The sequence below is a fragment of the Rhea americana genome, unplaced genomic scaffold (assembly GCF_003343005.1).
Source record: "Rhea americana isolate MKP2758 unplaced genomic scaffold, rheAme1 scaffold_67, whole genome shotgun sequence".
Classification (NCBI taxonomy): Eukaryota; Metazoa; Chordata; class Aves; order Rheiformes; family Rheidae; genus Rhea; species Rhea americana.
This window is the reverse complement of record NW_028186834.1, coordinates 2,923,002-2,943,307: the sequence shown is the minus strand read 5'-3', so window position 1 is coordinate 2,943,307 and position 20,306 is coordinate 2,923,002. Positions and strand designations below refer to the sequence as shown.

At 33.9% G+C, this 20,306-nt stretch overlaps 1 protein-coding gene across 3 annotated transcripts in view; it reads left to right on the top strand.

Moving 5' to 3' along the window:
* SLC35F5 (solute carrier family 35 member F5) overlaps window positions 1-19,939 on the top strand; it is a 33,882-nt gene extending 13,943 nt beyond the window's left edge. For all 3 annotated transcript variants that reach the window (XM_085320965.1, XM_085320964.1, XM_085320963.1), the window contains 10 exons: window positions 844-1,034; window positions 2,529-2,610; window positions 3,411-3,498; window positions 4,109-4,173; window positions 4,556-4,660; window positions 5,134-5,293; window positions 8,440-8,530; window positions 12,916-13,070; window positions 13,533-13,618; window positions 14,882-19,939. In XM_085320965.1, the coding sequence (XP_085177091.1) occupies window positions 844-1,034; window positions 2,529-2,610; window positions 3,411-3,498; window positions 4,109-4,173; window positions 4,556-4,660; window positions 5,134-5,293; window positions 8,440-8,530; window positions 12,916-13,070; window positions 13,533-13,611 (1,016 nt within the window). In that variant the 3' untranslated portion in view covers window positions 13,612-13,618; window positions 14,882-19,939. The remainder of the gene's footprint in view (window positions 1-843; window positions 1,035-2,528; window positions 2,611-3,410; window positions 3,499-4,108; window positions 4,174-4,555; window positions 4,661-5,133; window positions 5,294-8,439; window positions 8,531-12,915; window positions 13,071-13,532; window positions 13,619-14,881) is intronic.
* Window positions 19,940-20,306: the final 367 nt, after the last annotated feature.

Genomic DNA, 20,306 nt, shown 5'->3' with positions numbered 1-20,306 from the left:
AAAAAAAAAAAAAAAAAAAAAGCCCCTGTTTATAGAGAGGAAAGTTTCTGTGTTTATGTTAATTTCTTGGTGACGGCTGACTTGTTCAGAACCATTTTGATAGGCTCTGCTGTCCTCCTATGATATCATGCACCAAACACTGAGAGTTATTGGAATTATTTTCCTCCTTAGAAAATGAGGTATTACTTCAGATTAAATTAGCCTAAATATTTGCAAGTGACATGTAACTTTTTATTTACACAGGATATTAATAACACTCTTATAAATAAAATATCAAACAATTTAATCCTGATATGCAGATTAGTTATATACAGAGGTTGGATGCCAAATGAGGAAGTGACATCATAGTCTCTRCTAAGCTTTGGGGTTTGTTGGGCACTCTGATCCTTTGAATAAAAGACTGTCCTTGCAGTTAGCTATAGCTGTTTGCAATTTCTTGATGCTTTTCTTTAATTGGTCGACAGTCTTATATGTATATGTTATCAATACAGAATAACTCTTGCCTAAAAGTTGGTTGTTGCTTTGAAGGGTTTGTTTTTCTTTTTTTTCTTTTTCTTTCTCTTTCCTGTTTGTTTAGGGAAGGGAGGCTGGAGGGAGGACACTTTTCAAGGAGACTTTTGTGGGTGGACAACAGTACTGATTTAAAACAATAGTTGTGCTTTGTCTTATTAGCAGCCTATAAAATAGCAAACTACTGCCTTAAAAATAAGTTTTTTATTTGTATAAAAACTTGATATGGTTTGTGAAGTATTGTGATCAATGCAGTATTAAAACATCATTTTTGTGTGTGTATTGTTTTGGCTTAAGAAGTTTAATGATTATATGCAATTTTTTTTTCTTAAGCTCCTAAAAAGCCTCGTGTAAGATTCAGTAATATTATGGAGATTCGACAACTCCCATCAAGCCATGCATTGGAAGCAAAGCTGTCTCGCATGTCATATCCAACTGTTAAAGAGCAGGAATCAATATTAAAAACTGTAGGAAAACTCACTGCAACTCAAGTAGCAAAAATTAGCTTTTTCTTTTGCTTTGTGGTATGTATTCTGTTCTTCCATCAAACTAAAGAATTTAATTGAAATTTATAGTAATAGTGAAAATTATCTTACCTGTACGGTATTGAGATGTCTTGTATTCTTTATGCCTCATTTTGTAAACATAATATAGTAAGTAAACCCAGGAATAAGAAGGAAATCAAAAAGATCCTGGCTGTGTAAGTTAACTGTAAAGTCAGTTGTAAATTATGCCATGGTTTCGTACTATACATACATATAGGTATGTTTGGTGCAATAAAATCTAGGGTTACATGAATGTGAGCTCTTACATCACTGTGCTTAAATATCACTGATTTCTTTTTATGAGTCATCATATAAAGAGTGACATCTTTTGCCTCACTGTGGCATTGTGCCCTCAAATGCTGTGAAGAGATGATACTTATGGGTCGTCTAGCTCTGCTGAAGGSTGCACAATTTAGGAATTTCTTGGTTTTGTTTCTACGTTATGCCTCAGTTTTAGAGAGAGAAAGCCAATCATGGCAGGACGTCTAAGAGACAGTAAAAATGTAGGAAGCACAGCAATAATAGCCTTTTTAATGGTAGTAACACTGATATTGCTGAGCAGGCTATGTGCAGTGTGGACATACTGCAGCTTTTCACCAGCAAGAGGTGCTCCATAAAAATAGAATAGTGCTGTTGATACCTTGACAGGAAAAAGATGATCTGATTATTTTTTATTATTCCCTCCACCCTCGCRTGAATACGTAACAAATGTATTCACAGCCTCAAGAGAAAAACGGTCGCTCGTTAGTGACTTGGGATGGATCAAATAGCTTTTTAAAAATAACTTAAAATTCTGTATGTCTGAATATATTTCCCCTTCCCCTGAGTATACTCAAACTTTCTAAGGTAGAATTGTTATATTCAAAACAAATCTTCTTTATGCTTTTCACGAATGCTGCTGTCACTAGTGTGTATGTGTATTTCTTCTTGGACAACATAATCCTGATTAAGACTACAGAGAGCAGTAGCTTCCCTGAAAATATATCGGAGATCTTCATAATGAGATCTTGACCAAAAGATGATAAAGCAGTTGCTGCTTTTATATTTATGAAGGAATTCACAGACGTGAGTTCTTCCAAAATATCTTGGAGGTACATAATATAAGTGATGTTTAGAATGGAGAGCAGTACCTGTTTTAAGTACTCTTTTTATTTAAAAAGAAAAAACTCATTAGTTTGATTAACATCCCAGGTTTCTCTAGAAATTTCTTTACACCCAGTGTAGTAATCGTCTCAAAGCACCTCTAAAGTGGTACCTTTAGTTACCGCTAAATAGCTGTTATCATTTCATTTGAATTACTTAAWTTTGAATTATTTAATTATGTTTCAGTTCTGAAGTATGCTATTTCATTGTTGTGTTCTGGTTTTATTTTTGGTTTTATTTTACTTTTTTAAAGTAGTTTTTTAAAGCACTGACAAACATGAATTATATTGCTATCTTTATAGTCACTAAATTATTTTCCTTGTTTTCCAGTGGTTCTTGGCAAATTTCTCTTACCAAGAAGCTCTATCAGATACCCAGGTTGCACTAGTTAATATCTTGTCTTCGACCTCTGGTGAGTCTTACTTACACCATCAGATGTGCATTAATAGGCTGTTCATAACAATCATTTGGCTTACATTGGATTTGTATAATGTTTTAGGGGTATGGCAAGACATAAAACCATTGAATATGTGTTTTTAAACATTTCACTGTGTCATTGAAAATTACTGTACTTTCATCATGATGGCATCCTTTTTGCTGCTCGAATTCTTTTGTTTTGGTATACTTCTGTGGTTTTGTCTGTACAGTGGAGAGCTCTACCTGGAGTGTAATAGGCTTAAAGTAAAGATGATTCCTCTCCTCCCCTCTTCTTCCCCTGCCGTGGATATAATTCAGAGCAAAAATTTTCTTGCTAACTATTTGTAAATATAAGTTTGTGTTTAGAGGTAAAGCATGTAGACCACCTAAATGTTGTGTGTTACAGTCCTTTCTTTACAGATTTTGTTAAAGGCCCAAATACCAGGTTTAAATTCTATAATTATGAAGCAGTCTGTATTTTGAGGAGTAGTTTCTGTTGTTTAATAAAATCGAATTTAAAAGTACAATTACGTGATTTAGACCAACTTTTCAGGCTTCTCGCAGTTTATTTGATTAGTAAATAAATGAAAGCCTTTTTCAGAGTTGAGCCTGTATTTGCTCATTTAGGCATTCAAATCCTAAAATGATAGTTTTATGATAGCTCAGATTAAAATTGTGAACACTAAGATGAAATAGTTAAATATGTGAAATAAAAAGAACAAATGTCAGTGTACTTTACTGAACAAAATAGTTGCAAAGCTTCATTGTATAAACTCTTCTTATATTCTCTTGCAGGACTTTTTACTTTAATCTTGGCTGCAGTCTTTCCCAGTAACAGTGGGGACAGGTTTACCCTTTCCAAATTGTTAGCTGTTATTTTAAGGTAAGAATATAGACTGGAACATTTGATTAAAACTCTTGCTGATGTAGTGAGGGGGCAAATATACCTACAGTATCCATGACAATATTTGGTATGCTTCAGTATTTTGTTTGTTTTTTTTTTAAATTCTTGCTCCACAAATAAGTTGAACAAATGCATTAAGAAGTCTTTTTTTAAACACTTTGTGTAGTGAATAATTACCAAATCTCATGCTCCTATTATGAAATAGAATAATTAAATTTCTGTAGGAAATATTTGGACTCATTTTCTTTTTGTTTAATTATGGTTTCTTTCATGTAGAGATGGAAAGAAAGGTTTGGCACTTAATGTCTTGTCAGTCTGTTTCRTTAAATGCCTGATACATTGTTCAGTGAAGTCAGTAACGGTGGGTTTTTTTTTTTCTTCTCTCTTTTTAAGGTTTGGATCAAATCTTAAAAACAGAATTCCTTTTGACTTTGCCAGAAGTATATTTAAGTTAATAAAAAAAATCTGAAGTTTTAACACTTTTGTGGGGTTTTCTTCCACCTCCCCCCCTTACCTTTGTTTTTTTTCTTAAAATAAATAAATAAATAAATAAATAAAGTTGCATTTTGTGTTTCTTCTTTTTTGTTAGCATTGGTGGTGTAGTACTTGTTAATCTTTCTGGATCTGAAGAATCTTCTGGAAAAGATACAATAGGTATTTTGTTTGTGTGGGTTTTTTTTTTTGTTTGTTTTTGTTTTTCTTTTACCCTGAAATACGCAGCGATGAGTACCATTGCTAACTCTTGACAATACTCAGAAGGTCATATRGAAAGATATATATTTCTTACTCACACTCTGGCCTCAGAGCTCCTGAAACTGGACACTTAGGATGATGATTTTTATGTATATAGCTTGCTTAAGGCAGTATTTAGGTATTCAAGCTTTCTGCTTCTTTAAAATACTTTTTCTGAAGTAATGGATTAGGTAATAAAAAATTATGAAACTGTCAAATAGAGATTTAGTTATGTTTAAAAGAATGCGATCCTAATGTGTARCATATTTGGTATATCTTAAATAAGTATTTCTCATCTTTACAGGTTCCCTTTGGTCCCTTATAGGAGCAATGCTGTATGCTGTGTACATAGTAATGATAAAAAGGAAAGTAGACAGAGAAGATAAGCTTGATATTCCAATGTTTTTTGGTAAGACTAATAACACTAACGAAGAAAGTTTTAAATCAATGTGTGATTAAACTGCTTTCAGGCACTTAACTATGGAGTAAGTGTTTAAGGGCCCAGAAAAGGCGTGGAAGTAGAGAGGACCTGTTTGTTCCCATGACAGTTGGTTCTTTGGAGACTGATTGTTTGAATTGTTTCTTGTTTATAGTCTTGACAACAAAAGATAACATTATCCATTGGAATGTAGACAGTCCTTCTAGACTCAAAGGATCTTTTAAATCTCAAAACTGTATAAATACCTGACCAAAATGTTGCTTGTCAGTTTCAGGTAAAGTTTCTTAAATTTCTTTCCCTTCAAAGGCCTAAAAGCAGCAACAAAACAGTGTTTTATGTATGCATGTTGTCCGATTAGCAGAGTTTAGTGAAGGTAGTAGTTTTGAAGAAGCTGAGAAGTCTTTATTGTGATTTACTTACGTTAATACCATTTTCACATTCAGGTTTTGTAGGGCTGTTTAATCTGTTGTTGCTGTGGCCAGGATTTTTTCTGCTTCACTATACTGGGTTTGAAGCATTTGAATTTCCAAACAAACTCATATGGATGTGCATTGTCATTAATGGCCTTATCGGAACAGTTCTGTCAGAGTTCCTCTGGTTGTGGTATGTACTATTTACTTTGCCTGTTTCACATAAATTGTCTTACCAGTGTTTCAGATGTTGAGATGCCAAAATATCTAGGTAGTCTTTTTGCAGTCTAGCTGTCTGTAAGTGCAGTTTGAGTTAGAGGATGTTACCCATCATATCACAATGTACTGTTTAAAAGCAACAGATAATTTTAAAGAGCATGATGTGGCCTTATAGGATAGAAAATGTATTTATTAAGGGCTTAGCTCATTACAGAATTAACATTTAAGATGGAAAGATTTTATGGCATAGGTTGTAGTGGTAATAGAGCATGAATTTCTGTTGTTAAAGTTCTCAAATTTCTAACGTTTTGTGTATGTTGGATATACATGAGTCAGAATCCAGCAAATTAAATATTCTGTAGTTATCCTTTTTTAAGACTTCATAGACTTGTACTAAATCTTGTTAGAGATTCTCACTACATCACTAAGATAGGGGAATTCAAGTATTATCCTAGCTTTTGTTTGTTAATTTAATAGTATGATATTCTGGATGGGTCAGCAGCAGAGAGGCCTGAACATGAGAATTATAGAACAGTTTAAAAATAACAGATTTCAAAATTTGTGTGTAGCTCTTAGAAGGATTGAGCATTAATGGAGAACTTGCCAATACGGCAGAGTTTCCAGCTTGAGAGAATGTTGGAAGAAATCTGTTTTGGACTAGTATTATATTAAAATAAGGACAGAACAGAAAACTCTACAAGTTGGAAAGTTATTTTTTTTCCCAGAAGCACCAAGGAAGAGCTTCCAAAAAGAAATATGCTATGCTGTATAGCTGTCAGTGAACTAGATACCAATTTTAACGTTACATTTTGAATGTGTGGTAGTTCATGAGCTTTTGTGTGGGAGTCTTAGGCTTTTAGCCTCTCAACCTCATAACATAGAGGCTGGAAAACCTTATGAAATAGATAGTCTGAAACTGAGACATCTGTAATCTTAGCATCCTATGTTCTGGGACAGCTGCTGCTTCAAAACTGCAAGATGGAGTTCCATGAAAACATTTCTTTTGCGTGTTCAGCAGAAGTTTATCAGGACATCTTGTGTTTATTGGCAAATTTTTAACTGGTCTTAGTTATAAGTACATTGCAGATTATGTTTCTCTGTAATTAATTTAATAATTTATTGGTAGTATATGTTAGTAATGTTGCCACGAAGTCATACATTTCATACCAATTTAGGGTTAAGTACATGTGTGCACGTACACTTTTTAAGTACACATACTATTTAGGTAACTATTCAAAATGGTAATCTAGTCAACTAAAGAACTATTTTTATTTCCAGTTTCTTTTTCTTTAGAATTTTTGGTTTAGACTGATTTCAGAGCTCATGTGGAGTTCATCTTTTTCCTTCCCCGGTTTGTCCTTAGTATGGTCCTGTATTCTTTGAATGCAAATGTTGTCATTTAATGCATTTGTTTACCTCACTCAACCATATGCCACCAAAGAAATAGTGTAGTGATAGATTAAACTCTTAATTCATCTTTTTTTTTTTTCTTCCTTTCACAAGTTTGCATGACATTCTCTGCTGTTCGCATGATATTCTCTACTGTTTAGTCATTTATGAAGTTCTGGTAGTCGGATGGGTTCTGATTCAGAAATAGGCTGATGCTGAGGTACAGAAGTAATTTCTAGTGATAAAAGAGGGAATTTTGAGTGGAGGGGAGGTTACAAAAATTAAGTTTCTACATCTAAAATGTTTTATTTCCTTTCTGTTTGTTTCTCATCTGCATACATTTTTTCTTTATTTTAAAGGAGCAAGCAAACCAGCTTCCAGTGATTATAAGTATCCAAACTGGTCATTATTGTTTGGCTGAAAGTTAGTCTTACAGGAGGTCGTAATGGCTTGGTTTAGAAGTACTCTTCTGGTTTAATTGGAGAAATAAGTTCATGAAATCATGGCTTAGAAAATGCTTTCCAAATGTTTGTGTTTGAAAGGTGTTAACAAACTCCAGTAATTTTGTGAGATGAATGAAAATAGCTTTTTCTTCAGTGAATCATATTTTGTGAGCGTAGTTCCTGCGATGGTGTACCTGCTAATTTTAGTCTCTTAAATAAAGATCTAGTACAGGAAGAAAGCAAGTTTTAGAACTTTTAACAAAAATTATCAACTAGGTATTTTCTTCATATGGTAGAAGAGAATATTTCATACCTGCTGCCAAACTTCACTTGATKCTTGGGAGCTTCTGACTTGATTGATCATAATGTGGGAGTTGCAGCTTTTTGTTTTGGATTTTACATTGTTCACTTGACACTGAAATGGCTCAGGCTAGTCAAGTTTTATTTACAGATCCTTGGTTCATTTTGAAGTGCAGAAAGTGTCAGGAGCTCAGATATTCTTCGATGTGTACTGCATATACTTACAGGTTTTCTCTGTACTTCCAGGTTCTCCCTCTCTCTCAATTTCATTCACTAATTAGCCATTTGTGTATTAAATATGCTTTACAATGCAATTTGGAAAAGTTCAGTTCTCATTTACTGTTACTAAGTGCTACGTTTGAAAGRTGTGTAGTCCTGTTTTATTCTTTTAGATACTACAGAAATAAGTTTGAAAGTCTTCATGGTTCAGTGGTTTAGAGAGGTCTAGTAACTTTGTTCCTGCTTACATATCCATGTAATAGGATGAGACCACTTCTAGCATATAGCTAGTCTTACTGAGACTCTGAAGAATGATTTCACAGATGTATTTTTGGAGTGAAATTTAAGAAGCATGATCTCTTAAATTTATGTATTTGCTAAAAATATTTAATTTCTTGGTTAGAGATTTCTAGACATAATTAACCTGTTATTTTTAATTAACCAGACTATGACAAGCCAGACTTAATTGCTGTAAGATGACATTTCAAACTAAATGATGACTCTTTCAAACTAAAAACGAAATGAAGGTTTTTCTAGGTGAGGTTGCTACAAAGTAGTGACCAAGTCATCTTTGAAAGGTTTATAGAGGAATTAAAGCTCACTCCAGAAGATATCAACTGTCTAAGAACTATATGCAGTTTTGCAAGTTTTTGACCAAATGTGGATATCAATTTTTGTTTGATGAAACATATTCTGCAGTTTAATGTATTACTTTAGCTGTCTTTTAACCTTTAAATAAGACTATTGCTATTTCTTTTTCTCCCCCTAGGGGCTGCTTTCTTACCTCATCACTGATAGGCACACTTGCGCTAAGCCTTACAATACCTTTGTCCATAATAGCTGACATGTGCATGCAGAAGGTAAAGTTCTAAATTTGAGCATTATTAACAGGCTAGAACTGGCATTTCCTTTAATTCAATGACAATGTTAATTTAAACAATGTATATGAGTAGTATTTTGCCTCCACTGTTACTTGTTAATAATTATTGAACTGCACTGTAATTTATCCTCTCAATATTCAGAAGTATGGTAGTTTTTAAGTGCACATTTATATGTATTTTTTTGAGATGCAGCTTGGTGGAAAAGTACCTAAGTCATCAAAAATTTTTGGTCAAATGCTTTATTTTGACCATGCACTTTTCAGAATTACAGAACAATTCTAAGTATAGCGCATCTTAAATTAAGACTTCTGGAATTCTAAAATTGCTGTTTACTGCTTTTCTGGAAAATAGTGATAAGGAAAAACTAAAAATCTGTAGGCTTATGACAAAAGAAACTTCAAGGCTTAACTATACATTATTAAGTTGGTGTGGACACGAGGCTTCCATGTAAAACTGTCCTCCTTTAAGTTGCTCTGACTTCATTGGTATTGAGTTAATAGCTGTGGAAGAATCTTGTGTGTAAAGAAGGCCAAGAATCAGACAATATGAGTTTAGAATACAAACCGTATGCTGTTAGTTTATATTACTCTTCAAGCTATATAGGTCTTTTCTTTTTGTGCTGGTGGCTTCAGTTTTAGATATTTAATCATATGTGAGCTTCAGCTCTGGCTCTGAATATTTGAGTTTARTATTTAATCAGTGGCTAGGAACATCAGATTCTTAATTTTGTGTGAATAATGTTAATTTAGAATATAATACATTATTCAATTACAGTTGTTGGGGGGAGGTTACTCCCTCCCCCCTTTTAAATAGAGGTCATATAATTTCAATTTCTATTTTCTGAAATCAGGACCACTTCTTTCTACTTTCAATACGATTTTTTTTTTTTCCTAACACATCTGTTAAGGCAAGTTTAATCTTTCCTACAATGTGCCTCTCCCCCCCCCACCCTTCATCAGGGCATCCCCACATAGTCCACTATAGATAAACCTTCTGAAAGTGTCTGGAAACCTTGATGCTTCTCAGGGGATACAGAGGTATGTCTGTCATGTGGCTAAAGCGTAAGGAATTCCTGTCATGTGGTTGGCATTTCCAGCATTGGTGACACATGTATTTCATTAATGTTAGAGGTGTAAATATAGTCACAAGATACAGAGAGGATACAGGAATTTTTAGAAAGCAGAGAGTAAGATTATAAGTCAGATAAAGTGCTTTCTGGGCTGAAAAATGGTACATTAGTCAGTGCTCCAGCACCTCAGCCTAAATACAGTTTGTTACTGAAATACTGTAAGTTCTTTATTGAGATGTAAGTCTATGTGATTTAGGAAGCATTGCAGTCATTTAATAGTTTATGTGGAGATGGTAGAAATAAAATTGGGCAAAACTGTCCAAACTGAGAACTAACCACGCTTTCAAAAGCTAGTTACCATACAATACTGCTTCTGAAAATTTTGAACAGAGTGATGGCCAAGTACTACTTGCTTACATTGCTTTGATGTTCTTTTGGGTCATTTAGCAAATACAAGTTTGCTTAGTTTGTAAACTCTGTGCAAATAGAAATGCAAAAACATGCAAAAGGAAAAAAATCTGAAGCTGGAATATAGCTTAAATGGAGTGTTCTCAGAGTAATGTGTTCACTGAAGCGAACAATTTATCAGTGATTGTTCAAATTTTCATTCCTTTTCAATAATTACATTTGAGTTTCCTTTTGTTTCTTTTGAGTTTTGTGCTTGTTGTACAGAACTTCACTGATTTCTTGTACATAAGTCTTACACTGCGAATATTTCCTGCCAGAAAGAAGCTTTTCTCATAGAAATGTTTTTGTGGCAAAATGTAAATTTTAGTGAAGATCTTTGACCTCTGAAAATTTCATGTGAACAATTAATGAAAAAAGGAGGTGGGGTGCACATTTTTTTTTCCTCATTTTGACATCATATGAGTGTAGATTTTGGAAAACAGAATTGGGGGAGGGGGTTAAAACTGGAAAGCTAAATTGGACAATACAAGGAGATCAAATGCTGAATAAGTACTCATGTAACAAATGTAATGTGTGTTTCATACTTAGTATTAATTGAATATTCTAACACTGAAATATAGCCAAATCTTACATGATTTCCACTTACTGTAAAGCATTGATTAGATAACTGTGTTTGTGTTGCTGTTAAAGTAAATGCAGTATACACATGGGACAAAATGTAACAAGAGCCTTCTCCCCAAAAATTCACTTCAGTGATGTGCGCATAAAAAATATACACACACACTTATATATGCATGTGCATATTCTCTTCTGAAGTGATTCATCTAAGCTTTCTTCTGGACTGTGCTGAAAAGTGGAAGGTACTTTCCTAATTCTCAGAAAACAATTTCTGCTCTAAACTGTTTAATGTGGGTAAACAGAGCACCAATCATTCAGCTGAATTTATTCTTCATATACACACGCAATATGGAGTCTTTTGAAATAACAGAGGCATCTTTAAAGCTTTGAGTAACTGTCAGTTCTCATTGTAAACACAAGGGCAGCTTAGATCTTTTTTTTAACTGACTTTTACAGTTTATCATTATGATTCAGTTACTGCATTTGATGTGTTTGTCTTTTATAAAAATACAGATAAATGCATTAGCTGTTAATCTGACTTCTTGTACACCTTGTATTACRTCTGCTCTTTTCCTATTTCTTATCTTAAATCTTCACCTTCTTTGCAGTCTCGGTTTATGCGCTGGTAACATCTTTCATAATCTGAATCTTTGCACCCTTTCCGTTTTGCCCACCATTTTTTGTTCTTCTCATTTTCCTCCACACCTGACTTCTTTCTGGTGTGTCTGGTCTGTATACTTGCTACCTGCCATTTCTTCTAATTCTGTTTATTCTCTTTGTGAAAAGATTGCTTAGTCTTCAGCTGTATGCTTGAGGGTATGTAATTTTTTTCCAGCTGAACTGTTCAGCATGAAGTCTTGGGGAAGCCATTAAGACTCATCTTAGACAAGAGTAGTGTCCTGCTGTGAATAGGCAGTATTTGGAGGCAAAACCTTTATCTTGTGCTTTTATTTTATTTTTTTTATTGCTAGTATTAGAAGTACAAATGAATGACCTTAATCAAAGGCAAACTTCTCTGGGGCATATGAGACTGTTGTCACAAGTATGTTTCTTAATCTTCTGGTCTCAGACATCAGCAGATCTTAAACCAAGCTCCTGTTTTCACTTACGTCCAAATTAGATTGATAGAAATGTAAGCTTCCAACTCTAAACTTTCCAGTTGGTGCTTCTGGGCAGTCCTTTGCCCCTACATTGCTTCTAGTTTCCTGTAAGAGAACCTGGATAAGAATGTTCCTGCATTTAAATTAATACCTTAAAGATTAAAATATGAATATATACAGTCTTCAAATAATTGTAGAATGTTATGGTAATTATTGAGTATGCATAATAACTTTCTGGATCATTATCTGTAGTAATTGTCCTAACTCTGACCTAACTCCAAATTATGAACCGTTTTTTTAACGAATTATGAACTGTTTTTTTAACAAATAGTTAAATATCCCTTTTGGTAAATTCTGTGTTAATTTCTGTTAGACATCAGTGGGTTTAACAAAGGGCTGTAACAGTTGCAGTTCGTTAGATTTGCAAGAGTGAAACATCAGCACTTGTCATCAAAACTACAATTTTTCTGTTAAGTTTTCAACGTTGGATATTTTTCTTCCACAAGGGGGAGCCTTACTTGCGGTTAATTGATCTGTTAGCCTTGAAGTTGCAAAGGAAGAGTAGTTTTTGCAACCTTGATGGTTTTTTYCCCCCAACTGTTTATAATTTTTTCTTGAACTAGCTTGGATGATCAGTTCTGAATACTGGTAATGTAAATACAGGAGGCATTTCCTTTATTTAAGTTGAACAAATAACTTTTTTTAATGCAAAGAAAGAAAATTGTACATTTTCAATAGTATAGTTTTTCCTGTGACCATTCATAACTTATTGTTCATAATACATAAACAGGTGCACAGATATTTCAGATGAGACCTTTTATCYGTACTTGACTTCTTGGAGTGTCTCTTATTTGTATCAATCTAAGAGGAAAACCTTAAAAATGAGATTTAGAATTTGAAAAAAGCTATCTTCATCTATTCCACAGCAGAAATGGAATGTTCAATATTATGTAATATATTAATGAAGAACAGATTATTTGTTTTAGTGGCAGCAGTGGCTATAGAAATTGTGCCGAGCACTTTGCAAAAATATTTGTGGTAATACTTTACCCAAGTAAAAAACTGAAGCTGCATYTGAAACTTACAATTTTTGTAATCATTATTCCAAATATACAGTATACCAGTATTTTTCTGCTATTGATTGAATGATGATTGTGTTTCAATTCCAGGTGCAGTTTTCCTGGTTATTTTTTGCAGGGGCAATCCCTGTATTTTTTTCTTTTTTCATTGCCACTCTATTGTGTCATTATAACAACTGGGATCCAGTGATGGTGGGAATCAGAAGAGTTTTTGCCTTTATCTGTAGAAAACATCGCATTCAGAGGTAGGGCATTCACAAAGTATAATTCTATCTCTCCTTTTGCCTTGCTAATGCTCTCTACTGTTYAAAGAGGAAAAAAGAAAGACACAATACTCCTGCTGTATTTACTTCTATCTAATTTTGTATGAAGATGACTTCTGTGACCAACTTCTTAATAATAGTAGTTGTCAATCCATTCTTGAACATATGGAATGCTCAAAAAAGGCGAAGATTTGAAGTTTGTTAATCTCTTAAAAGAAATTCCTTGGTGGCTGTCACTTTTTTTCCTCAATACTTATGATAGTTGCTGTACTAAGACCATGCAGTGGAAACTGTAAACTTGAGTGTTCTTTATGAAGTTAGGGTTTTTGGGGTGATGTTCTTTAATGGCTACATTTCAAACAGCTAGCATCATTGTTACTTATGTACATCATAACAACCAATTTATTGTTGTATAGTTTTAAAAAAAAATCTGTTTCTTTTAAGAATGCCAGAAGAAAGCGAGCAGTGTGAAAGTCTCATTCCTATGCATAATGTTTCTCAAGATGGAGAAAGTTGCTCATAGGCAAAAGGTATGCTTAACAAAACAAACTTAAAACAACACGATAAAAAGTGAGCAGTAGTTTTTATGATAGTATTTGTTACATATGTTTTAACAGAACCTACAGTTCACCTTGCTCTGAATGGGTGGATATAATTGAGAAGAGTATTTTCAAAATTATTTGAATTATTACCCCATACAAAGCAATATTCTTTCTTTCATACAATTCTTCTCTTGAGTTGATGATTTTAAAATGTAAAGTAGGCTTTTACCTATAGGTTTAAATAACTGTTACTTACTGTTTTAGGGATAGAGGTGTGGATTTGTTTTTTTTGGGGGGGAGGATAAGCTGGGTAGGGAGATTTCTCTTTATGTGATCTGAAGAGAGCCCCTGTACCTTCCAGAAGTTCCATGGAAACTTATGTATGCAATAAACTTTATTTTTCTTCCTAGTACTGTGACTTTGAGCAAGTTTTTTTTGTTTTCTTTTCTTTTTCTTAATTTCAAGTAATATTGCTAGTGGGAAAGAAGGGTAGAGGGTTTGCCTTCAGTGCAGTATATTACAACAGAGACTGTAGTTCAGAAACTGGATATGAGTCAGTAATGCCAGACTGTTGGGATGTATGATAAGTATGCAAGACATATGAAATAATCCATTCAGTCTGTTTAATAGTGTTGAGGTTTTAGTTTGAGGTGCTGCTGATCATGGAATATGTGGGCTATTTAAGAAGTTTAGAGGAGATTTTCCATCACTATAGGTCTTAAACATGGTTTATCAAGAAAGAGTCCTCGTGTTTGTGGTTGACAGACCAAGAATTAAAGTGTTTAAATTCTGCCAGGCATTAGGGAAAATATTTCCCATGATAAGGACAAGGGAAACTGGAGTAGAATACCCAGAGAATTTGCAAAATCTCCTTTTCGAAGAGGAGCTTCTACAAGTCTCTAACAGAAATGTTACAGATAGTTTGTTGATACTGTCTTGGAGCATGGAGATGGATTTAATTCAAGTCCTCCTCAGTCTTGTGCTTAGAGACTTTAGTTTTCAAATAATCTATGYAGATTTTTTTAAAGCTTACCTGCTCAGAAGTGGATTTTTATTTTCCTGTGCTGCCCAAGTCTAATAAGGAAACTAAAAATATCCAAGCCAAACAGTAATTGTGATATGTTTTTAAACTTTGGTATGTAAGCAGTTTCCTTTACCTTTATTAATAAGGTGGAAACAAATAAATAATAATACTTTTTATAGTCTTTAATTTTGTAGCCCTAGTAATTGTTTTTTTTTTTTTTTTCTTAGTTTAAAAATGGAATGATGCCCAGCGAAGAGACAATCTCCTGGAAGGTCCCTAAGGAATCATGTTTCAGTGCCTATTTTGAATTTGTAGTGAAAATAAGAAGTTTCAGTTCTTTTGAAACTCTAAACTTTTCCTCTTTCTCCTGTCATCTGGTTTTATAAAAGAACAACTTTACTACATGCATATTGCCATAGGGAGTCTTAGTCCATCTAAGCAACCAACCTGCCTTATAACACTGAGCTGGTAAAGTTACTTGACAAAATCAAAAAATGAATGCTGTTAGGTGATTTTAGGTGATTTTTTTTTTTAAACTCACAATTTTGTTAAATGCTGGACAATATTATTTTTAAAAAATACTTTCAAATGAGTTATGTAAATAAGTTTGCAGGTCATCATTTCTTACAGGCTTTCAGATGAGAAGCTAAATAGATATGTTACCTGTAGTAGGTACAAATTAACTTTTTTATGTTGTATAAACTCTATTTGCATATTAATAGAAGAAATTAGAAAAATAATTTATTAAGTGCATTCCTGTAATTATGGAGGCAGGATCTTTGTACAATTATGGAACACTACATAATATATGTCTTACTCCATTTTGAGAAGCCTTGTAATTACAATGGGTGCCCATGTTTAAAAATCTTTTGTTACCTAACAATCTAGAATGTTTAAAATTTTAGCAACTGGTAAAACRTTTCTAATTACAGTACATCTGGTGTAGGTTCTCAAAATCAACACTTACTACTTTTAAGCAGGCTGATTATGTAACCTATCATTAGTCCAAATGATCTAATATGGAAAACCAGGTAAAAAATGGAAGCTTTCATGTGCAGAGCTACCAGCTTAAGAAAGGGATCAAATTAATTGCTAAAGTTTTCAGTTAGTGGATTGGCCTACAATAATCCGCTAAACAATATGAAAGGTGAAAATATTTGCATTTTTTGTCAATTGTGTTAATAAATTTATTCTAAAACTTATTTTTGTCCTTACAACCTTAATCTTTCTTCTACTGCAGTGCCTCTGTCCTATTTGAATCTGAAAAGCTATGAATAATTATATTCAAGAATATTTGTTGTTAGTCAATACCATTTTCCAATTTCTAGCCTATAAGACACTTCTTTAAACAACAGAAACAATTAATTTTGGATTTGGATGAATTTTAACTCTTTTTTTTTATAGTAAGTGCAAGATGAGTTTTCAGCTAACAGCACTATCTTCCACATAACAAGACTACTAATAATGTAGAGGACTTCTGCTATGCTTTTACATGGATATCAAAAGGTAACATACTGCAAGCGCTTTTTCAAGTTTTGACCCTCAGTAATGATCTTAATAAGAACAACAGTATGTTTGGTGATAAACTACTAGTCTGGAGGGAATGCAGGAAAGCAACATACCTACCTGTATGTTTAGAAGGGTTGATTAAGCAATGGTTAAAATTTAATGTAAAATTCTGTAGGTAGAAAAGGAAAAATAYTGGAAAAATGAACCTAGAGGTAATTCTGGTTAGAGAGAAATACTGCATCTTTATGATTTTTTTTCCTATAGTTTTTAATACTGTATTACATTACAAATTTCAGTTGTTGTCTGCAATGAATAGGAGGCTTTAAGGTGAGATAGTAAGTCTCGCTTTGAACACCTTAAAAGGGGTTTAAAAAAAAATCCCAAAACCAAAAGATTATAGTCTCATTAAAGTTACCTAGACATCTCAAAAAAACTCGGATTTTAGTTCTCTGAACCCAAAAGTAGGTTTAAGTGGTGGTATGTAGAATAAATTTTATGTTGACTCTGGTGGAAATTTCACGGTTATTCTGGTAGGAGGAGATTCTAAGGCTTTTTTTTTTCTAAATTATGACAGATTGCAGGATCTTAGCTTTGCCATTTAGTTTTGTTAAGAAGTGCTGTTAAGGCATACTGGCAAGTGTTAATGTCTGTTTTCTTTTATAGTTATATTTGAATGAGATGCGTCCTGATTATACAATACCAGGCTTTACGTAAGCAAATTTGAAACTGTTCCCTTATAGCAGACAGAAAGGAATTGTGGCATCTGCACACTAAACCTGTCAAAGCTTTCAATTTGATTTCACAGGAATTACAGTATTTTTAGGGAATGTCACCATACTGTTTTTTGAAATCAGTCATACAGATCGATGGAATTGGAGGTGTTGGCTAAGGGCATTTGCTATCCATATTTGTCCTTATGTGCATGTTACAAAGTGAAAGCTCATTATAGTATATGTTTGTTTAGTGGTATTATTGTATTGGAGAGTTTAAGAAACAAAATATTAGAGAATATTCTTCTGTCTCAGACTCCAGGAATGTTGAAGCATCTTTGAGTACAGTTAAAGTGAGAGCCTGCCTGCTCTGTTTTGTTTTCCTTTTTGATTAAAAAAAAAAAAAAAAAAAAAAAGTTGAAATCTTTAAGATTGTTAATGGAAGTATTTTTAGCAGTCTTTTTGCATTAAATTACAGTGCTTTGAAGAATAAAAAACAAATCAAATCACCCTTCCTGGAAGGCCATAGATTTTTAAACAGTGGTGCCCTTGTGGTTACAAAAAACGTGTTATAATTTTAATTACTGAAGTTATGACATGTAAAATTGTTCCTGCATTTAATAGAATGTGATGAGATTTTTCTATAAAATCTTGTGATTTTTAGTACAACAATATTTTATAAATATATTGTCTTATTTGAAATGTAATTTGTGTAGCTCTCTAATGGGTGCTTGATAAATGCACAAGAGATTTAGCTTTGATTCTCAGGTACCGCTGATATAGTGGTTCGTTCTCTCTCTCCCTCTCCCCCTCTCTCTCTCTCTCTCTCTCTGTCTTCCTTCTCCCTTCTTTCCCACCCCTCAACCTCAAATCACAACTGGAATGTGAAGGAACTCTCTTGTGAAAACTTCCATTACTCCCATGTGTTAAACTGTCATTGCTTGTGTTTCACTTTGGGAATGTCTTGATTCTGACTTATTTCTTGTAGGAAGTGCATATACTTTTTTTTTTAAAAAAAAGACTGTAAAAACACAAGCTTTTCTTTGAATGACATTAGACACTTAAAGAGCAGTGGTGTCCCATGCCTACAAAATAAGAGAATGAATGCTACATGTGTTGTTCTGTCCAACAGTTTAATTTCTGCAATCCTATGAGGGAAACAAGTTCCCCCTTCCTCCTTCCCCCGTGTTTCGGCAGTGTCTGTTCCCCCCGCATCCCCCCAGGTTTGGGKTTTTTTTTGGTTTTTATATATGGAGGAAATGATAGCAATTTGCCAAATGCCATGTAGCAAGCATTAGCTTTCAGGGTACTGATGCATCTCACATAGCTCAATGTACTGTATTCTGTAGTCCAGAATGAAGGAAAACAAGGATTTTGATTTTTCTAGCTGCTTTCTGCTAGGTTTTGGTCGTGGCAAAAATGTGTTCACTAATAGGGGCTGCTGTAGATTAATACTGATTCAGCAAAGGGCTTGAATACATGTGATACCCAGTACTCAAGAACTGCTAGTAACATCTGGAGCCCCTGCATGCCCCAGAGGGGCCAGTCCTTGTGTAGTCCAGCGTGACTCTTGCGCGCTGCCCTTCTGCCTGTGGAAATCAGCGCCGGGAGCAGAGGCTCTTGAACATACCTGATCAGGCCTCACGTGCACGCTTAACCTCAGAACCTGGGAGACTAAGGCGCAGCCCGGTGATCTCGCTGTGTTGCACATGCTGAAGTACTTTGCTGAAATTGGGTGTTCAGCAGTAGTATTCTTCAAGTGACAAATTGTGGTGCTGCATGTGATACTTGACACAGTATGCTGCTATATGCGTTGCATACCTCCATGTAACATACTAGCAACAACAGAAGAGCCTCTGAATGACTTGTCTTGGTGTGTGCTGTTGCAATTGCCACTTTCTCTTTTGTTACGCCCACTGTGGCTAGGTACTGCTATTCCCTGTTCTGATTGCTTTTAAATAAGGTGGTAAAATGATTTCTTTATTTCTTGATTCCATCTGTCTTCATCCTCAACATTTATCATTCCTACTTCCTACTAAAAAGATATTATCTTGGGGAAATTAAAGTATTAAACTTACAGCTGTGAGGAGGGGGAAAATGAGTTAACGCTCAGATACTGAGTGAGTTCATGGACACTTTTCAATTTCATATGGCAGTATGCCTCAATAAGGCAGAGTCTTTGTGTGTGTGTGTGTGTGTGTGTTAATAAAGTGGTAAGAAATAGCATACTCAAAAATCAAGAAATGAACTAATAATATCTCAGTGTTGAGTGATACGGCTAACTGCAGGATGGTACTTCTAACAAAGAAAATGGATTAGAAGTATTATAACTGTGTGTCATAACATTTGTAGTGTCTGCAACTTAACTRAATCTGCATTTAAATGTTGATAGTTCTTAAATAGCTTGTTGTGCATTTTTTTTCTTTTTTATTTTTTAGTCTAAGATTGCATTAATTTTCTATTTTCTATCTTACACAGTTATCGCCTGGCATGATTTCTCAGGGAATATGGATGATGCTATGTGATGTATGAGTTGATAATTAATTGATTTTAAAATCAAGTTTAAACCATTTTCAACTTTCACTCGAACATTTTGCATCACATGACTTACATGTTGAATTTCCTTTAATCTATTCAGTGAATCMTGAGGGTATTGGAGCATTTAAAGGTGGCAATAAAATACACTTCACCCAATACTTCATTACTTTTCAGACAACCTGTATTCACAGTTGACATTACAATTTGTGTTTTTTTTCCCTCCTACTTTATTGTACCATACACCATATAAATTCATAGTTGTACTGTAGATTTCAAAGCTGCACTYGTATGTCATGACACTAACTTTCATGGTTAGACAATGCTTTAGTAAAACRTAATCTGATTCTGGGGTAGAATGCCAATATAAATCTACAAATATAAATATATTCATTTGTATCATTCAATTTTTATGAAGTCTGTTAACTTTGAAGATTTTTGTTTGTTTTTCCAGTTGGCTAGGCTGAGATTTGGTCCAAAGCCCATCAGAGCCATAGACAGCATTAATAAAATAAAACTATTGAAATGAAACTCTGCAGTCAGGTTGATTTCTATGCCTTTACAGTATTTCCATCTGCAGTATAAATTTGGAGTAGTTTGCTTTAAGACTTCAGTTATATAAATTTAGGGATTTAGAGCTGTAAAACATGTAAGCTGTAACTGGTTGTAAAAGTTATTTCCCTATAGCCAACATGCAGCTTAATTATTTAGATGGTAAATTTGTATTGCTACATAATTCCTTCAAAATCAGCAGTATGAGAGATGTTAATGACTTCTCTTAGTTGTAATACTTCCAGGGGAAATTATTTATCAGTAGTGACAATGATGCATGTGATTTATAGCCTTGAGGATCGACGACTTCTTCACAATTTCTTATTTGACATTTCCATTTACTTTC